The 19,363-nt window shown below is 46.8% G+C and overlaps 1 protein-coding gene across 2 annotated transcripts in view; it reads left to right on the top strand.

Annotated features, from left to right (window-relative positions):
- The window catches only part of SPNS2 (SPNS lysolipid transporter 2, sphingosine-1-phosphate), a gene marked incomplete at its 5' end in the record, with an annotated part of 98,304 nt that overhangs the window by 35,884 nt on the left and 43,057 nt on the right, over positions 1–19,363 (top strand). For both annotated transcript variants that reach the window (XR_014214081.1, XM_082201248.1), the window contains 2 exons: positions 3,883–3,948; positions 19,089–19,225. Coding sequence is in view for 1 of the 2 variants with exons in the window: in XM_082201248.1 (XP_082057374.1) it covers positions 3,883–3,948; positions 19,089–19,225 (203 nt within the window). The remainder of the gene's footprint in view (positions 1–3,882; positions 3,949–19,088; positions 19,226–19,363) is intronic.

The raw sequence follows: 19,363 nt of genomic DNA, 5'->3' as shown, positions 1-19,363 counted from the left end.
AGACACGGGATGCTCCATTTCCAGCTGCTTAAAAGCACCTTCCAACCCTTTCGCTGCTAGTCTTGGTGACTCTGCTCTCAGGGCCACAACCCATCCTCTGGTGCTGCCGTGGTAAAAATTGCCCAAGTAAAATAGTTGGATTGTATGCAACTTAGTCCTACTCAGAGCACACCTGCCGAAATGAAAGCCCTGTTTAATTTCAGTGGGCCTGCTCTGAATAGGATACAGCCCATGGAGTTGGAGGGGACCTCAGAGGTCTTCTAGTCTCACCCCCGTGCAATGCAGGTTGCAACCACAGTGTCCTTAACAGATGTCAATCCAGCCTCTGTTAAGTGTCTCCAGCGAAAGAGAGCCCACTGTAAAGCTGCTCTCACTGTTGAGAAGTGTCTCTTAACGCTTAGCCAGAATTGATTTCTCTCTCATTTCCAATCACTGATTACAGTCTCTGGAACGATGGAAAATAAGTCTATTCATCTCCCTCACGGCAGCCCTTCAGATATTACTTTTTTGGGCTCCATGATCACTGCAGATGGTGACAGCAGTCACGAAATTAAAAGACGCCTGTTCCTTGGGAGAAAGGCGATGGCAAACCCTAGACAGCATCTTAAAAAGCAGAGACATCACCTTGCCAACAAAGGTCCATATAGTTAAAGCCATGGTTTTCCCAGTAGTGATGTATGGAAGTGAGAGCGGGACCATCAAGAAGGCTGATCGCCGAAGAATTGATGCTTTTGAATTCTGGTGCTGGAGGAGACTCTTGAGAGTCCCATGGACTGCAAGAAGATCAAACGTATCCATTCTGAAGGAAATCAGCCCTGAGTGCTCACTGGAAGGACAGATCGTGAAGTTGAGGCTCCAATACTTTGGCCACCTCATGAGAAGAGAAGACTCCCTGGAAAAGACCCTGATATGGGGAAAGATGGAGGGAACAAGGAGAAAGATGGAGGCCACAAGGAGAAGGGGATGACAGAGGATGAGATGGTTGGACAGTATTCTCGAAGCTACCAGTATGCGTTTGACCAACTGTGGGAGGCAGTGGAAGACAGGAGTGCCTGGCGTGCTCTGGTCCATGGGGTCACGAAGAGTCGGACACGACTAAACGACAACAACAACAAAGCATGTCTTTCCTTAACCTGTCGTTCTCCAGAATCAGCTGGCAGGAGCGGGTGTCAGGAAAGGGTCAGCAATAATCAAGTGAAGTTAACTCCTTAGTAGAAGAAATTAGGGCTGCTGAGTAGTGCCAGGCCTAATGAGCACAGCAACTCTTCCCGGTAGATCTTGCCCCTACGAAACAGTTGTGGGGACTGAAGGTCCCCATCTTCCCTCAGCTGCCTAAACCTCCTCTTCTCCCGGTTCCTTCCCAAGAAATCTGAGAATCCGCTGACGTGCCTGTCTTTGCTCCTCCCTCTTAATACCTCTTCTGGTTCTGGGAGACCAGCAGGGAGGGGAGCTTGTCGTAGCAGGAGGGGGAGATACCCGGGCTTCTTCACCAGCCTGATTCCTCTCTGTCTCTTGGTCTCCCTCCTCTCCTGCTTCCACTGCTGCTTCTGAACTGCTCTCTGCCACAGACTCTCCCCACTCACTAAACCCTGTTGCCTCTTCATCTTCTAGCACTTCTTTCTAGTCTTCTCCCTCTCATCGCCGTCCCACCACCAATCCCGGGGCTCCAGACCTTCTTCCCTTGGGGGTTCCCCAGCTGGTTCCTCCCACCAATTCTCTGCGTCCAGCCAGTCCATGACAGCAGCCCTTCAGATATTTGAAGACTGCTACCATGTCTCTCCTTAACCTGTCGTTCTCCAAGCCCAGCACATCGTTCCCAGGCTAGAACTACATCTCTGAGGCGTCCATAGACCCTAGTACAGCAGCTGCTTGGGATGCAGAAGGCTGCTGGTTCAATGCCCAGTGATCTCTCACTGGGCCAGTGTGGTGTAGTGGTTAAGAGTGGTAATCTGGTGAACCGGGTTCGCTTCCCCGCTCCTCCACATGCAGCTGCTGGGTGACCTTGGGCTAGTCACATTTCTCTGAAGTCTCTCAGCCCCACTCACCTCACAGAGTGTTTGTTGTGGGGGAGGAAGGGAAAGGAGAATGTTAGCCGCTTTGAGACTCCTTCGGGTAGTGATAAAGTGGGATATCAAATCCAAACTCTTCTTCTTCTCTCCAGGCAGGGCTGGGAGAGAGACTTCTGCCTGAAGCCCCACAGAGTCGCTGCCTGTCAGTGTTGACAATATTGAACTAGATGGGACCAAAGGCTGGATGTGGGATAAAGCAGTTTTCTAAGTACCTAGTTGTTCCTTGTGGGGACTCGGTTTACAGACCCCTCACCACCCTGGGATATGTGGCAGTTTGTCAGTGCACCTCCTTGAAAAAAGGACTTGCGGGCATTTAAGGGGTGAGAAAGAGTTTGGAGGAGACAAAGGGAGAAAAGGGCCTGTTGAAATGCAATCGAGGAAACCTGGCAATTGCAGCAACTCCCCCCAAAGGAGGTTTCAGGGCAAAAAGTCATGCGTGGAAGTAAGGAGGCTCTCCTTCCCTCGGGTGCCCCTTACATCATCAGTGTGGTCTCCCCGGCTGCCTCTCCAATTTAATTCTTCCGAAACTGTAGAAAAACACTCTCAGGGCCCAGTGGACGTCCCACATGGGCTTGTGTGTGAAATAGGAAATTGGCTCCAATTAGCACGGCAGATCTCGGCCGACCCGGGAGATTACTTTCCCGAGAATTCACGCTGGAATTGGGACAATGTGGTGCGGATCCCTCCTGTGGTAGCAAAGGCTGATTTAAGCATTGCATGGAGGAGTAAGGTTTTTCTTCTTCTTCTTTCTCTTCTTTATTTTAAAAAAAGCATGCCTAAAGCCAGACTTCGCCAACCGGGTGCTTTCCACATGTTTGGGGCTACAACTCCCGCCAACAGCAATAAAGAGTCAGCATAATATCCTGCTCTTCTGCTAAAAGTTTGCAGAGCAGCATAGCCAACGGCACAGTGATAAAACCATTTAATACTAAAAGTGCAACCAAAGCTCGTTTTCCAAAAGCAGTAGCAAAGGACACTTTTTCGGTGGGGGGGGGGCAACCCGAAATCTGAGAGCACTAAGGATAAAAAAAGATATTGAAGCTGGCAGCTAAGCCTGGGTGTTACAAGGCGCTTCTGATAAAAGATTTCTTGTGAAATAAGTTCTTCCTTTTTGCCCTTTCGGAACTTGTCAGTCAACTTAGTTGGGCCCCGACTGATTAATCAACTGACACTTATGTTGGTTAATCTGATTAATGTAATTGCAAATGTGCTGCGGGAAAGCTAGACCTTGTATACTTTGTGGTCGTTTGTCCTTTGGTATGTGTCTTTCCTCTTTGCTAGGCTGGAAATGGTTTACATTCCCTCCCATTTTATCCACACAACAGCCCTTTGAGGTAGGTTAGTCTGAGAGGCAGTGACTAGTCCAAGACCACCCAGTGAGCTTCATGGCCAAGTGGGGGGATTTGAACCCTGGTTTCCCAGGTCCTAGTCTGACACTCTAACCATTACACCACACTGTCTCTCCTACTAGCTAGCTGGAATGGAAATATTTATTCATGATCTTCCGGCAAAGTGAATGAAGAGGTCCTGCGGTCCCATCTCCCTCCCTCCATCTCTTATCTAGTCTGAGGAAATGACTGCTTAGCTGCAGCTTACTGTGTTGATTTATAATTTTACTTTTAAAAAACAACAGTGCTAACATTTGAATTTGGGAAGCTGATATTTGATGATGACAGCTTCCAAAAAATAATAATCAGGCCTGTCTTTAGTAAATGGGGACAGCAGGTTCTCTTCAACATGCTTGAGGATTGCTGCTTTTCACAGGTATTCAGAATCCAACTTCATTCATCCGATGTTATTCTCTGCCCTGCAGGTGTTTTGCTAGACATTCAGCAACATTTCGGAGTCAAGGACAGCGGAGCCGGCTTGCTGCAGACAGGTAAGAGAACTGTTAAGCGTGTTTTCCCTCCTCTTCTGTGCGGCTTCTTAATCCAAGGTCGCAGTGCCCTTGCGAGTGAGTGCTGGCTTGGTTTTAAATCGCAGCTGGCTGGCAAACGCCTGTTTTTACATCCTTGCGCCCTGCTTTGACTCAGCTCAGCAGCAGCTTGGCCTTTAGCGTCCAAACAAAGCAGAGCATGGCAGGTGATGGTTGTGAGGAATGACATAGATGCTTGTAGCATCTTTTCTTTTCCCATTGGCAAAGAGCATCTCGGTATCCCAGGTAAAACAGACAACGTCTCCTGTTTTGTGTAGCTTTGGGGAGCTGAACTGAGCCTAAGGCAGTGCTGAGCCTTAGGAAACAGATGACAGTCATAATAATCGCTATCACTTCACAGTGGTACCTCGAGTTACATACGCTTCAGGTTACAGACGCTTCAGGTTGCAGACTCCGCTAACCCAGAAATAGTACCTTGGGTTAAGAACTTTGCTTCAGGATGAGAACAGAAAGTGTGCTCTGACGGCGCAGCAGCAGCAGGAGGCCCCATTAGCTAAAGTGGTGCTTCAGGTTAAGAACAGTTTCAGATTAAGAACGGACCTCTGAAACGAATTAAGTATTTAACCCAAGGTACCACTGTATTAAGGGACACTGGTGGCACTGTGGGTTAAAACTAGGACTTGCCGATCAGAAGGTCGGCGGTTCGAATCCCCGCGACAGGGTGAGCTCCCGTTGTTCGGTCCCTGCTCCTGCCAACCTAGCAGTTCGAAAGCACGTCAAAGTGCAAGTAGATAAATAGGTACTGCTCTGGCGGGAAGGTAAACGGCATTTCCGTGTGCTGCTTTGGTTCACCAGAAGCGGCTAAGTCATGCTGGCCACATGACCCGGAAGCTGTACGCCGGCTCCCTCGGCCAATAAAGCGAGATGAGCGCTGCAACCCCAGAGTCGGTCACGACTGGACCTAATGATCAGGGGTCCCTTTACCCCTTACTTTACCACTTTATTACCATAAGCAGATCATCCTGATGGCTTTTCATTGGTGGTTTCCCGTTGGTGGGAATGCTCTCTCCAGGGAGAGCCCCATCATTACATACCTTCAGGTGCCAGGCAAAAACATTCCTTTTTTAACCAGGTCTTTGGCTTTTAACTATCTGTTGCGTATTAGAATGGGTAGGGTGCTTTAAGGCATTTCCTCCTAGTTTTAATGTATGTGGGTGTTTTGTTTTGTTTTTTTGTAAGCTGTTTGGAGTTGCCACAGCAAAAAAAGTGGCTAATACATTTAATAAATGAATGAATCAATCTTGGGTTCCCCAACATTGTTGGGCTGCAACCCCAATAATCCCCAACCAGCTTATAAAATTAGGGGTGGGTGCTTTGGAAGGGTTTTGGAGCATTTAGCCCATCACAGGAAGGTTCTAAGAGGGGTCACGAAACAAGACAGTTTTGATGCTGTACATCAAACGGTTGCAGCATTTGGGAATTTTGAATTTAGAGAAAAGGCAATAGATGACACAGTAGAAGCTCACAAAATTATGCATGACGTGAAGAAAGTAGACTGAAAAACCTTATTCTCTCTGTCTCCTAACACCAGAACTCGTAGACCTCCAATGAAGCTGAATGTTAGAAGGTTCAGGAGAGATAAAAGAAAGTCCTTCTTCACACAGTGCCTAGTTAAACTAGGGAACTCAAGTCCACATTGAGGCAGTGATAGCCAGCAAGTTGGAGGGCTTCAAAAGAGGGTTGGGCCAATTCATGGAGGGTAAGCCTGTCAATGGCTACTAGCCGTGATCGCTATGCTCTGCCTCTACTGTTGGAGACAATAATGCTTCTGAATACCAGCTGCTGGAAATTGCAGGAGGGTACAGTATACCCTGTTTGGAGGCTTTCTGCAGGCATGCTGTGATAACAGGGTGCTGCCCTGGATGGGCTTATTGGCTTGATCTAGCAAGCTTTGCTTATGCTCTTAATGTTTGGTGTGGCCAGGGATTATGGAAGTCATCACCCAGCAACATCTGGAGATCCAAGATGGAATAACACTGCTCTACAGTGTTAAATACAGGACAAAACAAAACAAAAGTAATGTTGTAGCAGCAGTTCCAAGCTGCACTGTGTTGGGAGCCAGTCTGAGCTGAGCTGAGAGTTACTGCATGGAGGGAGAGAAGGAGGAGGAGTTCAGAATGCCAAGGCCAAGCCCTGAGATTCAAATCAGCCATTGCCAACTGCATGCCCTCCAGATGTTCCCCACTGGATGGAGCTGGTGGGAGTTGTAGTCCAACATCTGGAGGGGTGCTGGCTGCTCTAGCTCAGGTAGAATCTCTGCGCCATTTTGTTATTATTCTGCGGCTTAGAGAGTTCGGTTCCAGTTCAGTAAGCCTGTCCTCCCCCCAACACTTGCAAAACGCAGGCCTCTTTCTCTCCCACTACCTCGCGTTGCGGAGAAGAGAAAGTAGCCTCATTGATGGCCCTATTCTCGTGCGTCCCTAAGTCCACGCAAGGGGTTTTCGCAGGTGGGTTGGATGACCCACCTGCCAATCAATGCACATCGTGATGGCGCCACGTGATCGATCGGTCTGTTGTCCCACCCACCTTCCAAAGTAGATCTGGAGCCAAACGGGTTCCCCACCCAGGCTGCAGAGCTCTCTGAATCTTCTGCCAGCCAATCCTGGCTCACAAAACACGTGGCCAGATGGTGCTCTTTTGTAAAGGCGGCGTTTGGTGAAGCTGCTGTACGCGGCACATATTGCAGACAGACGGCCTTGGCTTTTTCCAAGCCCAGCTAGAAAGAAGCCGCATCTCTTGGTTGCATCCAGCGCAGCGTAGGCGTGTGTGTATCAGGGACCTTATTAACTAATTCCGTTCCTTGTTGCACGGTGGATGTTATTCATATAAAACCTAGAACCTGGCTGTATGTCTGTCCTCCCTCTGCTCTCCCACCCCAGAGTACCAAAATTAGTAGTTTGTTCCTGTAGAGCCAGGAAGATAGTGTTTGCAGTTGGTTCAGGTGTCGCACCAAACCATGGTTTTCACTAAATGAAGTCTAGATCCCAAACCACAATGTGGTAAAAATGTACGTGTGATTCACTGATTTGTGCATCCTCACCCCATATCCTGAGTATCCTCAGCAGGGTGGAGCAATGTCCCCAAACCAGAGCTTCTTGGTTTGGATGTAACACTAAACCTTGGTTTGCACCACTTTGTGGCTTTTGGTATATTTTGCTGTCAGAGCAAAAGCAACCATTAGACTTAACACACTATGGCATAAACTTGGATAGGCTAAAATTGGCCACTGTGGGAACAGGATGCTAGACTACATGGGCCATTGGCTTCATCCAGCAGCCTCATCTTATGTTCGTATGTTGTTGGTGGTGACCCTGAAGAGAGAGGTTTGCATAAAGCCCAAGAGCCCAGATGGGGCCGAATGCAGAAACACAAGGCCCAGCGATGAGCAAGGACTATAAACCAAGGCTGGTTATTTTAGCATTCCTTGAGTGACTTCCCTCTGCAAGTGCACCCCCCCCTTCTTGAATTCCAATATAATTTGACAAATGTCTCTCTGACTCTTAAAGAATGAGGATCGGCAGAGGCTACTGCCAGCCTCACTTTGCTGTGCGTCTTCAGATGTTTTCAGGGATTGGAATTAACCTTGGCACAGGAAAGAAGTAAAAGGGAGGCATGGTTTTCAGCTCTGCGCCTGCATTTTAACCGATACTCACACATTCCCTGCGTGGAGCGGAGAACGGTGACATTTCAGCTCTTGCCTACTTTGCTCTGCTGGTGCATGTTCAAATGTGCATTTGGGGGGGAAAGGTCTGGAATTTTACACAAGAGTGACATCAAAGCAACAATGCTTTCCCAAGCCACTGGTGTGGTTTTTTGATCTGGTTTTAGGAAGCTGGTGGTGTGACTTGGTTCCCCTTTCCATTGGAATAACCCATGGTTCAATTTCTCTGGCTTGCCTGGAAGCCACAGGGCAGACGGGATACCATTTTACCTCTGTGCTGGGAAACCACAACCCATCTCTCATGCCTTTTGGAGGTTAGGGAGCACCACTGCCCAACCAGGTTGACTTTTGGCACCTTTCTTTGTCAGCAGTGCCGGCTCTACTATTAGGCAGAGTAAGGCACCTGCCTCGGGCGGCAGATGCGAAGAGTGGCGGCAGTAGTGGATCTGCATTTGGCGGGGGGCTGAAGCTTGAACTGTTAAGGGGCCCCCTTCACAACCAACAACGAGGTCTGGGTAACCAATGTTATCATCTTCAGTGGGGTTGCTCCACAACTGATGGCTGCATTTTTTTAACGACTGCATTTCAGATTTTGATTAAAATTCTTGTCCTGCATTACCACACATACCAAAGTCAATAAAGTGAGCGAAAATTCCCTATGCCTTATAGTTTTCGAGCTCCTGCCAACCTAGCAGTTCGAAAGCACGTCAAAGTGCAAGTAGATAAATAGGGACCGCTCCGGCGGGAAGGTAAACGGCGCTTCTGTGTGCTGCTCTGGTTCGCCAGAAGCAGCTTAGTCATGCTGGCCACATGACCCGGAAGCTGTACGCCGGCTCCCTCGGCCAATAAAGCGAGATGAGCGCCACAACCCCAGAGTCGGTCATGACTGGACCTAATGGTCAGGGGTCCCTTTACCTTTACCTATAGTTTTGGAGTTATGCAGGGGGATGGAAATTAGGGAAATGTTCTATACAAGCATGATGTGCCACAGAATGATGAAATCGGGTCTACTAGACCTATTTTTTCTAAAGCAGTGTGGACTAAAGTTGCTTCTGGGGGCCCTGAAGCTTAAGCTTCATGAGTTTCATAGTTGATCCACCCTTGGGGGGTGGCCCTGGAGGAGAGATCTGTGTGCTGCCCGTGGTGGCCGGTGCGTATTGCGACTGATAAGTCAGAAGGCAGGGAGGCCAACTGGGGGTGAAGCCAGAGGCAAACGAGAGGCAGGGGCAGCTAGGCCTGGTTTTGTCCTCATCCTACTCCATGTGGGCAACACTAAGGCTGGAGAGGAGGAGAAAGAGGGTGTCACCAGTCAATGCCCCCCCTTGCTGTGCTTGTTAAGCAAGGAGGCAGGCAGGTGAGGACTAGCGAAGGATTAGGCTGAGCTCAGTTTTCCTAATGGACTGGCACCCACTTGGCCTTCTCTGTGGCCCCATCAGCAGTGCTGAACTAAAATTTAATTACCAGTTGCCTTCAAGTGTATGTGTGTGGGGGGGTGTCAGTTTATTCTTTGCCTCAGACCACAAAGTGTCTCAGGCTGTTCCTGATTGTGATGCCCTATTAAAGGCAGAATAGTTCTCAGCAAGGCACCCCATGGTTGGAGCAAATGGATAGGGATTGGGTGCTCTCCGTGGGTTAGTGGACTCCAGTTCCCATCATCCATGACCCTTGGCCATACCGGCCGGAGCTGACGAGAGCTGGAGCCCCAGAACGGCTAGAAGGCGCCAATTTCTCTGCCCCGTAGATTTCTAAATATGCGCTACTAGGGGTTGACTGAATCCTCTCTATAAAAGGATAGAAAGGAGCAAATCAAACATAGCATAAACAAGACAAAACCTAAAAACAAAGCCAAGTGAGGGAAAGAATGGTGTATAAACAGTTCAAGGTAATTGCTCGCCTCCTCTGCAAATTTGTCTTCATTCTCCATTTCCATCTATAGTTCTGTTTTCAGCTGCGGTCAAGGCTGGGGCTTAGAAATGTGAGCATGATTATGGCTTCTAAAAATTTGAAGTTGAAGGTTTGGGGCCTTTGAATAGCTATTCCTGCGGAGTTTTGCAACGAAGGAAGAGGTGTGTTGGGATGGGAGAAGCTCAAACTAGGGGCAAAGGCGACAGGGACCCCAGGGGCCAAATGTGTGACATCATTTGATGGTTTCCTGCCCCCTGCGCTGTTTTGCTACTACAGTGCCACCTCTCCGTGTGGCCAGAAAAGGCACTGCAGCTTTCAGGCCCAGCAGCTCAGGTGACCTGAGGAGCCAATAAGATCCCTCCTGGCCCTATATAACTGCAGCCTCTAGCCTAGTTCTGCAGTTCCAGCTGATGGCTGCAGGCTTCTGGGACCCGCTCAACTGCCTCCTTGCTAGAGGCGTCATCTTCACAAGTTGTTTGAGGGGGCCCAATGCGACAGCCTGACGTCACACATGCGACATCACAAGGAGCCAGGGGGTGGAGCCAAATGCCCTCTGAACATTGAGGGGGTACAACCCCCTCAAAAAAACCATTGGGTCCCCAAAATTGCCTCGGCCCCAGAAGTTGGCGTGTATGCTCCTTGCCATGAGTGAGAGACATGGAAGCCCATATTACTGTTAAATGGGGGAGGGGGAGATCTTAACATTGGGGGTGTGTGTGTGTGCACGCCCTTCACATGTGATTCTCAAGTACTCAAATTTTTCAGTTGCCTTATCTGTCCTGTACAGGCCGGTGTTTCTGGCTAAAGATATTAATTTGCATGCTTCTTTCTTGTTCCTTAAAGGTAATTAGCGGACTTCGTTCTTCTTTAATTTTTTTAAAGACCTTGGGAACCCCGGGGTTGCTGAATGCAGGAATTTTTGTTGTTGCCGCATGAACTTTCATAGGGGGGGAATAGAAGAATCAGCAAACAGCATAATCTCATGTGTGGCACAAATGTACCTAAACGCTGCAGCTTGCAGCCAATTCTCCCTGCTTAACTTGACTGGAAAACTGGGACATCTCTCCTTCTGATGCCAGACTTGGGTGGTGAGGGCTGGTCAAAATGGAGCCAAATGGAAACTGCTGAGAAATAAAAGGGGGGGGGGCATTGGCATGCTCTGAGTAACCCGGGGCAGTGAGAATTAGACAAATTAATGGAGGATAGTGACTACCAGCTGTTTTTGGACTACAAAACCCATCGCCCCCAGCTAGCAGGACCAGTGATCAAGGATGATGGGATCTGTAGTCCAAAAACAGCTGGAGACCCAAGTTTGGGAAACCGTGCCCCAAGTAGAGAGTCTCTTCCCAGGCTAGCTAACGTTGATCCCTTTTAAACCGGAACTACTTGGGGTGGAAGTGTAGTATGATGTACCAGGGTAGCATGATGGTTAGAGTGTTGGGCCAGGACCTGGGAGACAAAGGTTCAAATCCCAGCTCAGCCATGAAGCTCGCTTGGTAGCCTGTGTACACACAACATTTTGTTTTAGAATCAGTGGAGACCGAATACTTGTTTTTTTCTACGGACACCGCACACAACCTAGATCGGTTGCATATCTTCTGACCCCAAAAAGCTCTTCTTGAGAAACTGGTTTCATTCTGAAAACAAAAGTTTATTGTAGATTGATTTTTGCATTACCCTGCCCTGCAAGCAGGACCTGGGGGCATAAGGCCTCTCCTCTCCTGAGTTTTCCAGCAACTGATAGTCAGAAACATTGCTGCCTCTGACAAGGAATGCAAATTTTGCCCGATTTCCACATTTTTGCAAGCACTCTCCCCTAGCACAATGCCTTTCACAAGTTATTTCCGCAAATACATCCATTTTCATTTGGCTAGGGAACTGCAGCCCTAACCTCTGAGAAATGCACACTTCGAACGATGGTTGTATCTCGTTATTTTTCCAGGAAGGGTGAATTTTAAGCAAGTAAATCCAAACTGAACCCAATTTCTCCCGCGTCTCTGGTTGTGAGGGGGATATCTTGAAATCCAAAGCCCATTTGAGGACTTTCGGTTTCCCTCAGTTAATCTCCTTATTCTGACATTGCGGAGAAACTTTCAAAACACCACAGCACTTTTAATGATATTAATCTCCTACAACACCCAGGTTTTGTATTTGAAAATAAATCAAATTTGTGCATCCTGCTTATCCCCTGTGTTGGTTTTATTTTATTTTATTTCTTCAAATCAAAAAAAATCAGCAGCACCTCACATTTCCTGTCAGAGAGCCAAGTTGTCGGTTGAATGGCTTCTCCCGAGTCGGAATAACTGAGCAGGACACTCATGGGTAGCAGTGCGTGAAGGAAGCTATGGAGCCCGGAGAGGATGAACTGCTTTTTCCCTCTTCACTTAATTGAGAGAGAGAGAGAGAGAAGAATCCAACCACATACCAAAAAAGAACTGGGACATATTTGAGAGAAACAATGTCCCACCTGTATCGGGGTGGGTCAGGCAACTGAAGGCAGAAATAGATACTGAACTGCCCATCCTGTCTAGTTAATTCAGCCTTTCCTCTGATTTTTCTTTGTTTTTTAAGCACAATTATAGCGAAACAAATGCATTTTTTTCCAGTGTGTGTGTGTGTGTGTGTGTGTGTGTGTGTGTGTTGTCGTCGTTCCAAAATATCACCCCAAATCCGCCTCCCTTAGGAAGGAACTTAAATGGAAAGGGCGTATGTTCTGTTTCTTTTCTCGCCTCTTGTTTCCCCCACCCCCACCGAAAGCAACATTTTAATGAAATTATAGATCCACAGAATGCAAGGTAGAATGAAACATGGGATGCGACGCAGAAGCGCTCGATCTGCCATAAATGCTCAGCAACTGTGTAATGCAGAAATTGACGTTAGTTTTCGTTCAAATGGCATTACGGAAAGCTAATTTCTGTTCTTTCACTGAAAAAGCATGTTTATCTCCTTTTTTAAAAAACTTTTTAAAAAAATCTTTTAATTTTATTAGTTTTCAAAGAAACGGGATAGAAGCTCGTATGCTCTGTTTCTTCCCCCTTTCAGATGGCAGTTTAGCATTTGCCAGAACGCCCTCAGCGGTGTCTGCGGACTGGGACTTGGTAGCTTAACCAGCGCCATTTTAAATGGCTCTGGTGTGGCTCGCCTCTGAAAGCGGTCCTTTTCTGCTCCTCCTTCCTGGTCTACAAAATGGCTGCTCAAACCAAGACCACCCTTCACGCCATGCATTTAAAGTGCTGTGATGCTGCTTTGAACAGTCAAGGCTTCCCCCACCCCCCAACACACAATCCTGCGAATTGTAGTTTGTTTAAGTTGCTGAGATTTGTTAGGAGAGCTCTATTCCCCTCTCAGAGCTGGAAGTCTCAAAGTCCCCCATGAAGAGGGATTGATTGTTGAACCATTCTGTAGCTCCCTTTGTGGGCTGGAGGTTCCCCATATGCTCGTGGTGTATCCTCCATAAACAGCTATGTCTTCCCAGTCAGCAACTTCAATGGAGGCAGGCCTCTGGGGGCTGCTGGGGGGGGAGGTCTGTACCCTGGCAGGATCCCCCTGTGGTGCCTCCCCCAAGCATCCTTTAAGATCAGCCACCAACCCCCCCCCACTCCATCAGGCTCCAGGTGGCCAACATCTTGGTTTTCCATGACACCATGGAAGATGGTTCAACTTCTAGCAGTGTTTCTCAACCTGTGGGTCCCCAGATGTTGTTGGACTACAACTCCCATCATTCTTAGCCAGCATGACCAGTGGTCAGGGATGATGGGAGTTGTAGTCCAACAACATCTGGGAGCCCACAGATTGAGAAACACTGTTCTAGGGCATTGTGGAAATGGCCACTGTCTGGAGCTGCTGGTGCCATCAAGGAGAGAACCAGAAACCACATGGGGTTCCACCAGATCCCACCTTGCTGAGGTCCCTTTCAACCCAGCCTTGTGGGAGCGCCAGGTCCAAGGCCTGCCCACCCCTTCAGATGGGCTTTCTTACTTTTGTCCCCTGCATCCTGCATCTATTCCTTCCTCTATATCAAAGGGTTCTCCAGATTTTGTCGGGCAGGCCTGCAACCCCAGCACCCCCTGAACCAACATGGCCAATGGCCAGGAGTTGTCCTTCAACCACACCTGCGTGGCTACAGGTTCCCTATCCCTGGGTTTGGGCCCAGTGTCTGCCTGTCGACTAGCCCTTGGTATGCGCTCACCTGCATTCAGTTGTGCTGGAGGGTAAGCTAGGTGGACAAAGACCTGTCGCCGGAGCTCAGAAGCCCCATCCATCACATGCAAACGTGTCGCAGGAATTGATTTGTGCCTAACAAGACTCGCTGGCAAGCAATCTGTCTGATAGGCTAAGAGTCGTTTTCTGAATTTGTTTACAAGTCAATCAGTGTTTGGATGTCTCACGTAATTCGAGGCTCCTGTAAATGTATAGCTGTGACAGGCTTGGCCTCGTTATTGTGCCATCTGGGCTCTGTCATCTCTTTGTTCTTGGCAATGAATTTATTCCTTTGTCCGCCTCTATGCATCTCTTCCCCTCTCCGGTCATGTTGCACATCAGCATCAGTCTTCTAATTGTTGGCTTTTAAATGTAACTTGCTAATACAGGGAGGGAAAATGGAAAATATTAGCAAGGCGCATTGCACAACGCAGGGTGACATCTGCTTTTAGCCAACAAATTATTTGTAATAGGAGAAAATGTATGCAGAACTGAATGCTGCTCAGATCTCACATTTCCTGATGGGTTGCTGTTTCCTGATGAGCAAGTTAGTTTGCTGTTCATTTTTATTCGAATTATTAACAGCTTCTCCAACATCTTAGAGTAATAATTAAGTGTGTGCATGGAAGATTGTGTCCTGTCGTGCGTTTAATAACACTCCCAACTTCCATCGCAAAAAAATCCAAGACAGTGATTTTGTAAGGCTGTGACGCTAATGGTTGCAATCCTGCACTGACTTACTTTGGGAGTAAGTCAAAGTCTGCGCAGATCAGTGAGACTTATTTCTTGGTGCGCATCTATAGGATTCCACTATAGGTTTACCAGTTCATCTCATTGATTATCAGCACAGTCCTATGTGTTCTTACTGTGTTTGATAGGACTGTAAGCATGTTTGAGATTTCTTTTCCAAATTATTATTTTTATTATTTTTCCAAATTATTACAAATCAAACCAGATTAATTTAATTTAATACAATTTCTTAAAATCAGCTTTCCCGCTCCAGTTCCAAACATGACCACCACCATTTTCTCTCATAGCCTCATCATTTCTTATTTAGAGTCCAGCTGACATCCTTCACTTGCTGTTTAACCACTCTTCTAGCTGGCTGCTTTTTCCACCTTACAAGCAGCACCTCTGTTACATCTTATAAATAAATAATCCGTTTCACGTGTGTAATCCTTCATATACATTGTTGTTCCAGACCGGGTGTATTGGAACATTGTTCAGATCTTTGCAGTGTTTATCTGGATGTTATAAGTTCACATTCCATTCCTTCCACTGTTTACAGACGAGCGGAGGAGCTGCAGCCATAAATAATTCACAGAATGCATATCCAAACTCTGCCATTAAAATTCCACTCTGGAGTTCTTCCTCAGCACACAGTTAAAAGCAAGATCTTTTCCTCAAATTCATCCTGTTTACCACATCTGTTCAGCAGCAGTTCATTCTCTCCCCCCCCCACACACTGCATTTCTCCAACAGCAGTCCAGGAATAATTTTAAACAAAGTCCATTCATCCTCGGTCGAGGGGGGAGGGCATATAGTAAAACCTTGTTAAATTCCTTGTTGAGCTTACTTCAAAAAGGGGTGGGGGGCTTTTGATTTAACAAACAGAGTAACATACAGTGGTACTTCGGGTTACATACGCTTCAGGTTACAGATTCCGCTAACCCAGAAATAGTGCTTCAGGTTAAGAACTTTGCTTCAGGATGAGAACAGAAATCGTGCTCCGGTGGCGCGGCAGCAGCGGGAGGCCCCATTAGCTAAAGTGGTGCTTCAGGTTAAGAACAGTTTCAGGTTAAGAACAGACCTCCAGAATGAATTAAGTACTTAACATGAGGTAGCACTGTAGCAGCGGCTACACGACTCTTTCATTATGCAGGGAGGACAATGAAAAAAGAGACCATTTGGAAACCACAAGAAGCACAAAACACCTTGTTCTCCTCCATCCTTTCCTGGCTATTGTCAGGATTCTTAAGCTTCAAAGAAAACATTCAAACACCTTCAAAGAGTCAAGCCCAGTCCTTTTGGCAGCTGACTGATTGCAGCCCATTAGCATATGTAGGTTCAGGAGTGCCTCTTGATTAATGCCAATTGCCCAAATTATGGAGGAACCAGCCATAAATCATGCCGGAGGCAGAGGCTCTTCCATGGCAGGGACACGCTCCCAGGTCGCACCCGCTCTGCCTTTCAACTTGGCAGACACAGGCTTGAGCAGCACATCAGGATGCAGTGAGCTCCCCAGACCCCACTGGGGAACGTTGCCAGGATTTGTGCCTCATAAATCCTGGCTTTCCTCTGCCTGGACCTCCTTGCAGCCCACAGAGGGGCTATGGGGAGTGTCCGCCATTGACTTGTGACATGGCCAGAAACTCATGTTTGAGATTTCAATCTAGTTCACATTCTGATGGACTAAAGAACTGCTGGTGAATAGTGGAGCACATCGAACTTACTTTTAACACAAGTATGTGTAACAAATTGCAAATAACAACTAGGGATCAGGGAGAAATTTAATTCGGTTTGCATTTTAAAATGAGTCGTGTCAAGTTTGCACTTTTTGAAACAGCACGAGAACCAAAACACAGCTGTCCTTTGACATTCACGCGTATCTGAATTTTGCATTCAGTTCTCCAACCAGCGCTTATAAAAATGCACGCATTAGGTAAAAGTGTGCCTAAAACTGAATAAATCAATTAAAAAGTATACAAAGATGCATGCTAATTGGAGAAGTAGCTGGCAAGAAAATGTCTGCATTAATTAAAACTGCATAGAAAAATGTGTCTATTGGGAGAAATTGGCCATAAAATGTGGAATAATTTTCGCGAGGATTTTTCAAGAGAAGTTGTTGGTGGGTTGTTGTTGTTTTTTTACAAATTGCTGCAGGAATGTGGGGAATTGGGGAAACCTGAAAGTGGCAGGTCTCTCCATAATAATAATAATAATAAATTTTATTTATATCCCGCTCTCCCCAGCCGAAGCCGGGCTCAGGGCGGCTAACAACAATAAAACAGTACAAAAGTACAGCATAAACAACACTCTGAAATCATTCATTATAAAATTAATTGTTCCAAAGTTGCCATCTCTAGTGGCAACTTAGCAATGCCTATATAGCACAGCCTAGTGGTTGGAGCGTCGTCTTTGCAAGCAGAAGGTCCCAGTTCCAGCCTCTGAGGTCTCTAGATAGGGCTCGAAATGCCTGTTGCCTGAAACTCTGGAGACCTGTGGTCTGACTTTGTAGGAGGCAGCTTCCTATATCCCATGGGAACAGGTTTTCTAATATAATTGAGGCTGCTCAGCATAAGTGAACAAAATGGGCTCCTCCTTCCTTTGCAGGCGGTTGGATTTTCTCATATGCAAGGTAATGCAGATTTAATCAGGGCCATGAAATTAATTGGCTAAGATGTCTTTAATTGAGTGACGACTCCTATTAATTTGGTTGCAAGCTTATGTCGGTTATCTGGGATAGCCACTCTCCCTTCCTGCAGATTCCAGCAACTGGTATTCAGAAGTATATTGCCTCTGAAAGTGGAGGCAGAACATCACCACCAGGGTTAGCAGCCTAACTCAGGGTTAGCAGCAGACTTGAGGTTTGTAGATATACCCCACCCCCCAAAAAAAGATATTTGCAAAGGATACCCAAGATGCTGGGGAGACCTCCCCCCCAAAAAAGTACAGCAGCCATACAAGCAACACTGACTGGGATGGGGTGGGGGAGCTGGCAGGGAGGAGGTAACGGAACGGAGCACTGTGGAGCTGGGCACTGCTGACTGGCTGGCTGAAACCCTGAGCAGGAACACTCCATCCTGCAACACTCAGCTTAATTAACTTGCACTTTTGGATATCCTTTGTAGGAGGGGTTGGACCAGTACCAGTACCAGTGGGGTAACTGGAAGCATGTAGTTGGGCATTTTGGGGAACGGGCTGCTGGGCTAGAGGGAACCTTAATCTGAATCAGCCCAGCTTCCATTATGTTTTTATGGAGTTGGCTAAAGAAGAAAAGCCCAAGCACAGTATTCTATTCTGTTGCTTACTAGATCTTGCAGGGAATTTTCCAGTGTGTGCTAGCAGGAGATACTCAACTCTGAAAAAGGTATCTCAGGTAGGGATGTTGTATACTTCTGATGAGAACAGAGTCAGGGATGGGGATTTGCGGATGCTCACCTATGCTTTTCATGTCTGCAGCAGAGATCAATCTAGCAAATACAATTGGTATTTGCTGTTATTGCTTTCAGTTTGCAAATGGCCTGGATAGCTCAGTCGGTTAGAGGATGGTGCTGCTGATGCCAAGGTTGCAAGTTTGATCCCCGTATGGGACATCTGTATATTCCTGCATTGCAGAGCCTTGGGGTAGATGATCCTCAGGGTCCTTCCAACTCTATGATTCTGTGATACACGGTTATGTTTCCCCTCCCCCATTTGCATTGAGTTTCCTTTGCATCGAAAGGAATGGAGTGGGATAATGTCCAAACAACGCAACATGTGTAACCCATTACGCAACTTGCATAATTGACATTGAGAGTAATCATGTGGTTTGTGTGTTTTTTAATTTTTATTTCAAAACCAAAAAAATTAGAAACATCAAATTCAAAATCCATATTCATTTTCGAACATAAGCCTATTACATGGATTACCTAAATTAAAATATATCTAATTGCTCTAGGCTTCCCTTTGCTATATGTAAATACAACGCAATTAACAAATTATATTATAAATGATATTATAGATTCCCATATACCCCCCACTCCCCTTCACCCATGTGTGATCTCAATATTTTACTTCTTCCATCTTGTTGTGTTATTATAATTTAATAATTATTCATTTGATTCTATTATTTAATCATGTGGTTTTTGACAGAAGAAGAACTGCAGAAGAACAGAAACAAAGCTACAACATGCAATGAATATAGGCTAGGTCAGGAAGCGATGTCTTCTGACACCCCTCGTCATTGAGCAAATTATCTCACCCCTATATCTAAATAAAGCAGATCTTTTGGCAACTGTTGGTGCTGTCATAGTTTTCTTACGCTTTATCCAAATCCTCCATTGCGAAAAGCTTTCTGGAGTTGCTTTTAAAGCTCTCAGCCCAGTCACTGGTCTACACCTCCTGCCTTCTCAAATGGGAGTTGTGGTTCCCAAAATAGGGAGGGCATCAGGTTGGCAAAGGATGCTGTAGGTGAGGAATTGCACGCCAGGCAATTCACCCATGAGTAGGAGAGATGACTGGTGCTTGGTTTTGGGGCAGCATACGTTAGCACCTGCTCAAGTTTGGGAAATGCTTCTTCTTCAACCCATCTCTTTGCTTCTCTCTCCTCCTACAGTTTTCATCTGCAGCTTCATGGTAGCAGCCCCAATATTCGGCTACCTGGGTGACCGTTTCAACAGGAAAATTATTCTCAGCTGCGGCATTTTCTTCTGGTCGGCCATCACCTTTTCCAGCTCCTTCATCACTGAGCAGGTAAGATCATGTGCAGAGGAAACTGGTTACTCTGCAGCTTATTCTGGGCTGTGTTGATCAACTAAGTATTGCAGCTTTGCTTCTAAGCTTCCATGTGGAAGTTTTGCTAGCTTAAAAAGAGAAAGTCTATTTATTAAT

Source organism: Podarcis vaucheri, assembly GCF_965113315.1.
Source record: "Podarcis vaucheri genome assembly, chromosome: 15".
NCBI lineage: Eukaryota > Metazoa > Chordata > Lepidosauria > Squamata > Lacertidae > Podarcis > Podarcis vaucheri.
The sequence above is the reverse complement of the archived record's forward strand: the minus strand, read 5'-3'. Positions and strand labels throughout refer to the sequence as shown.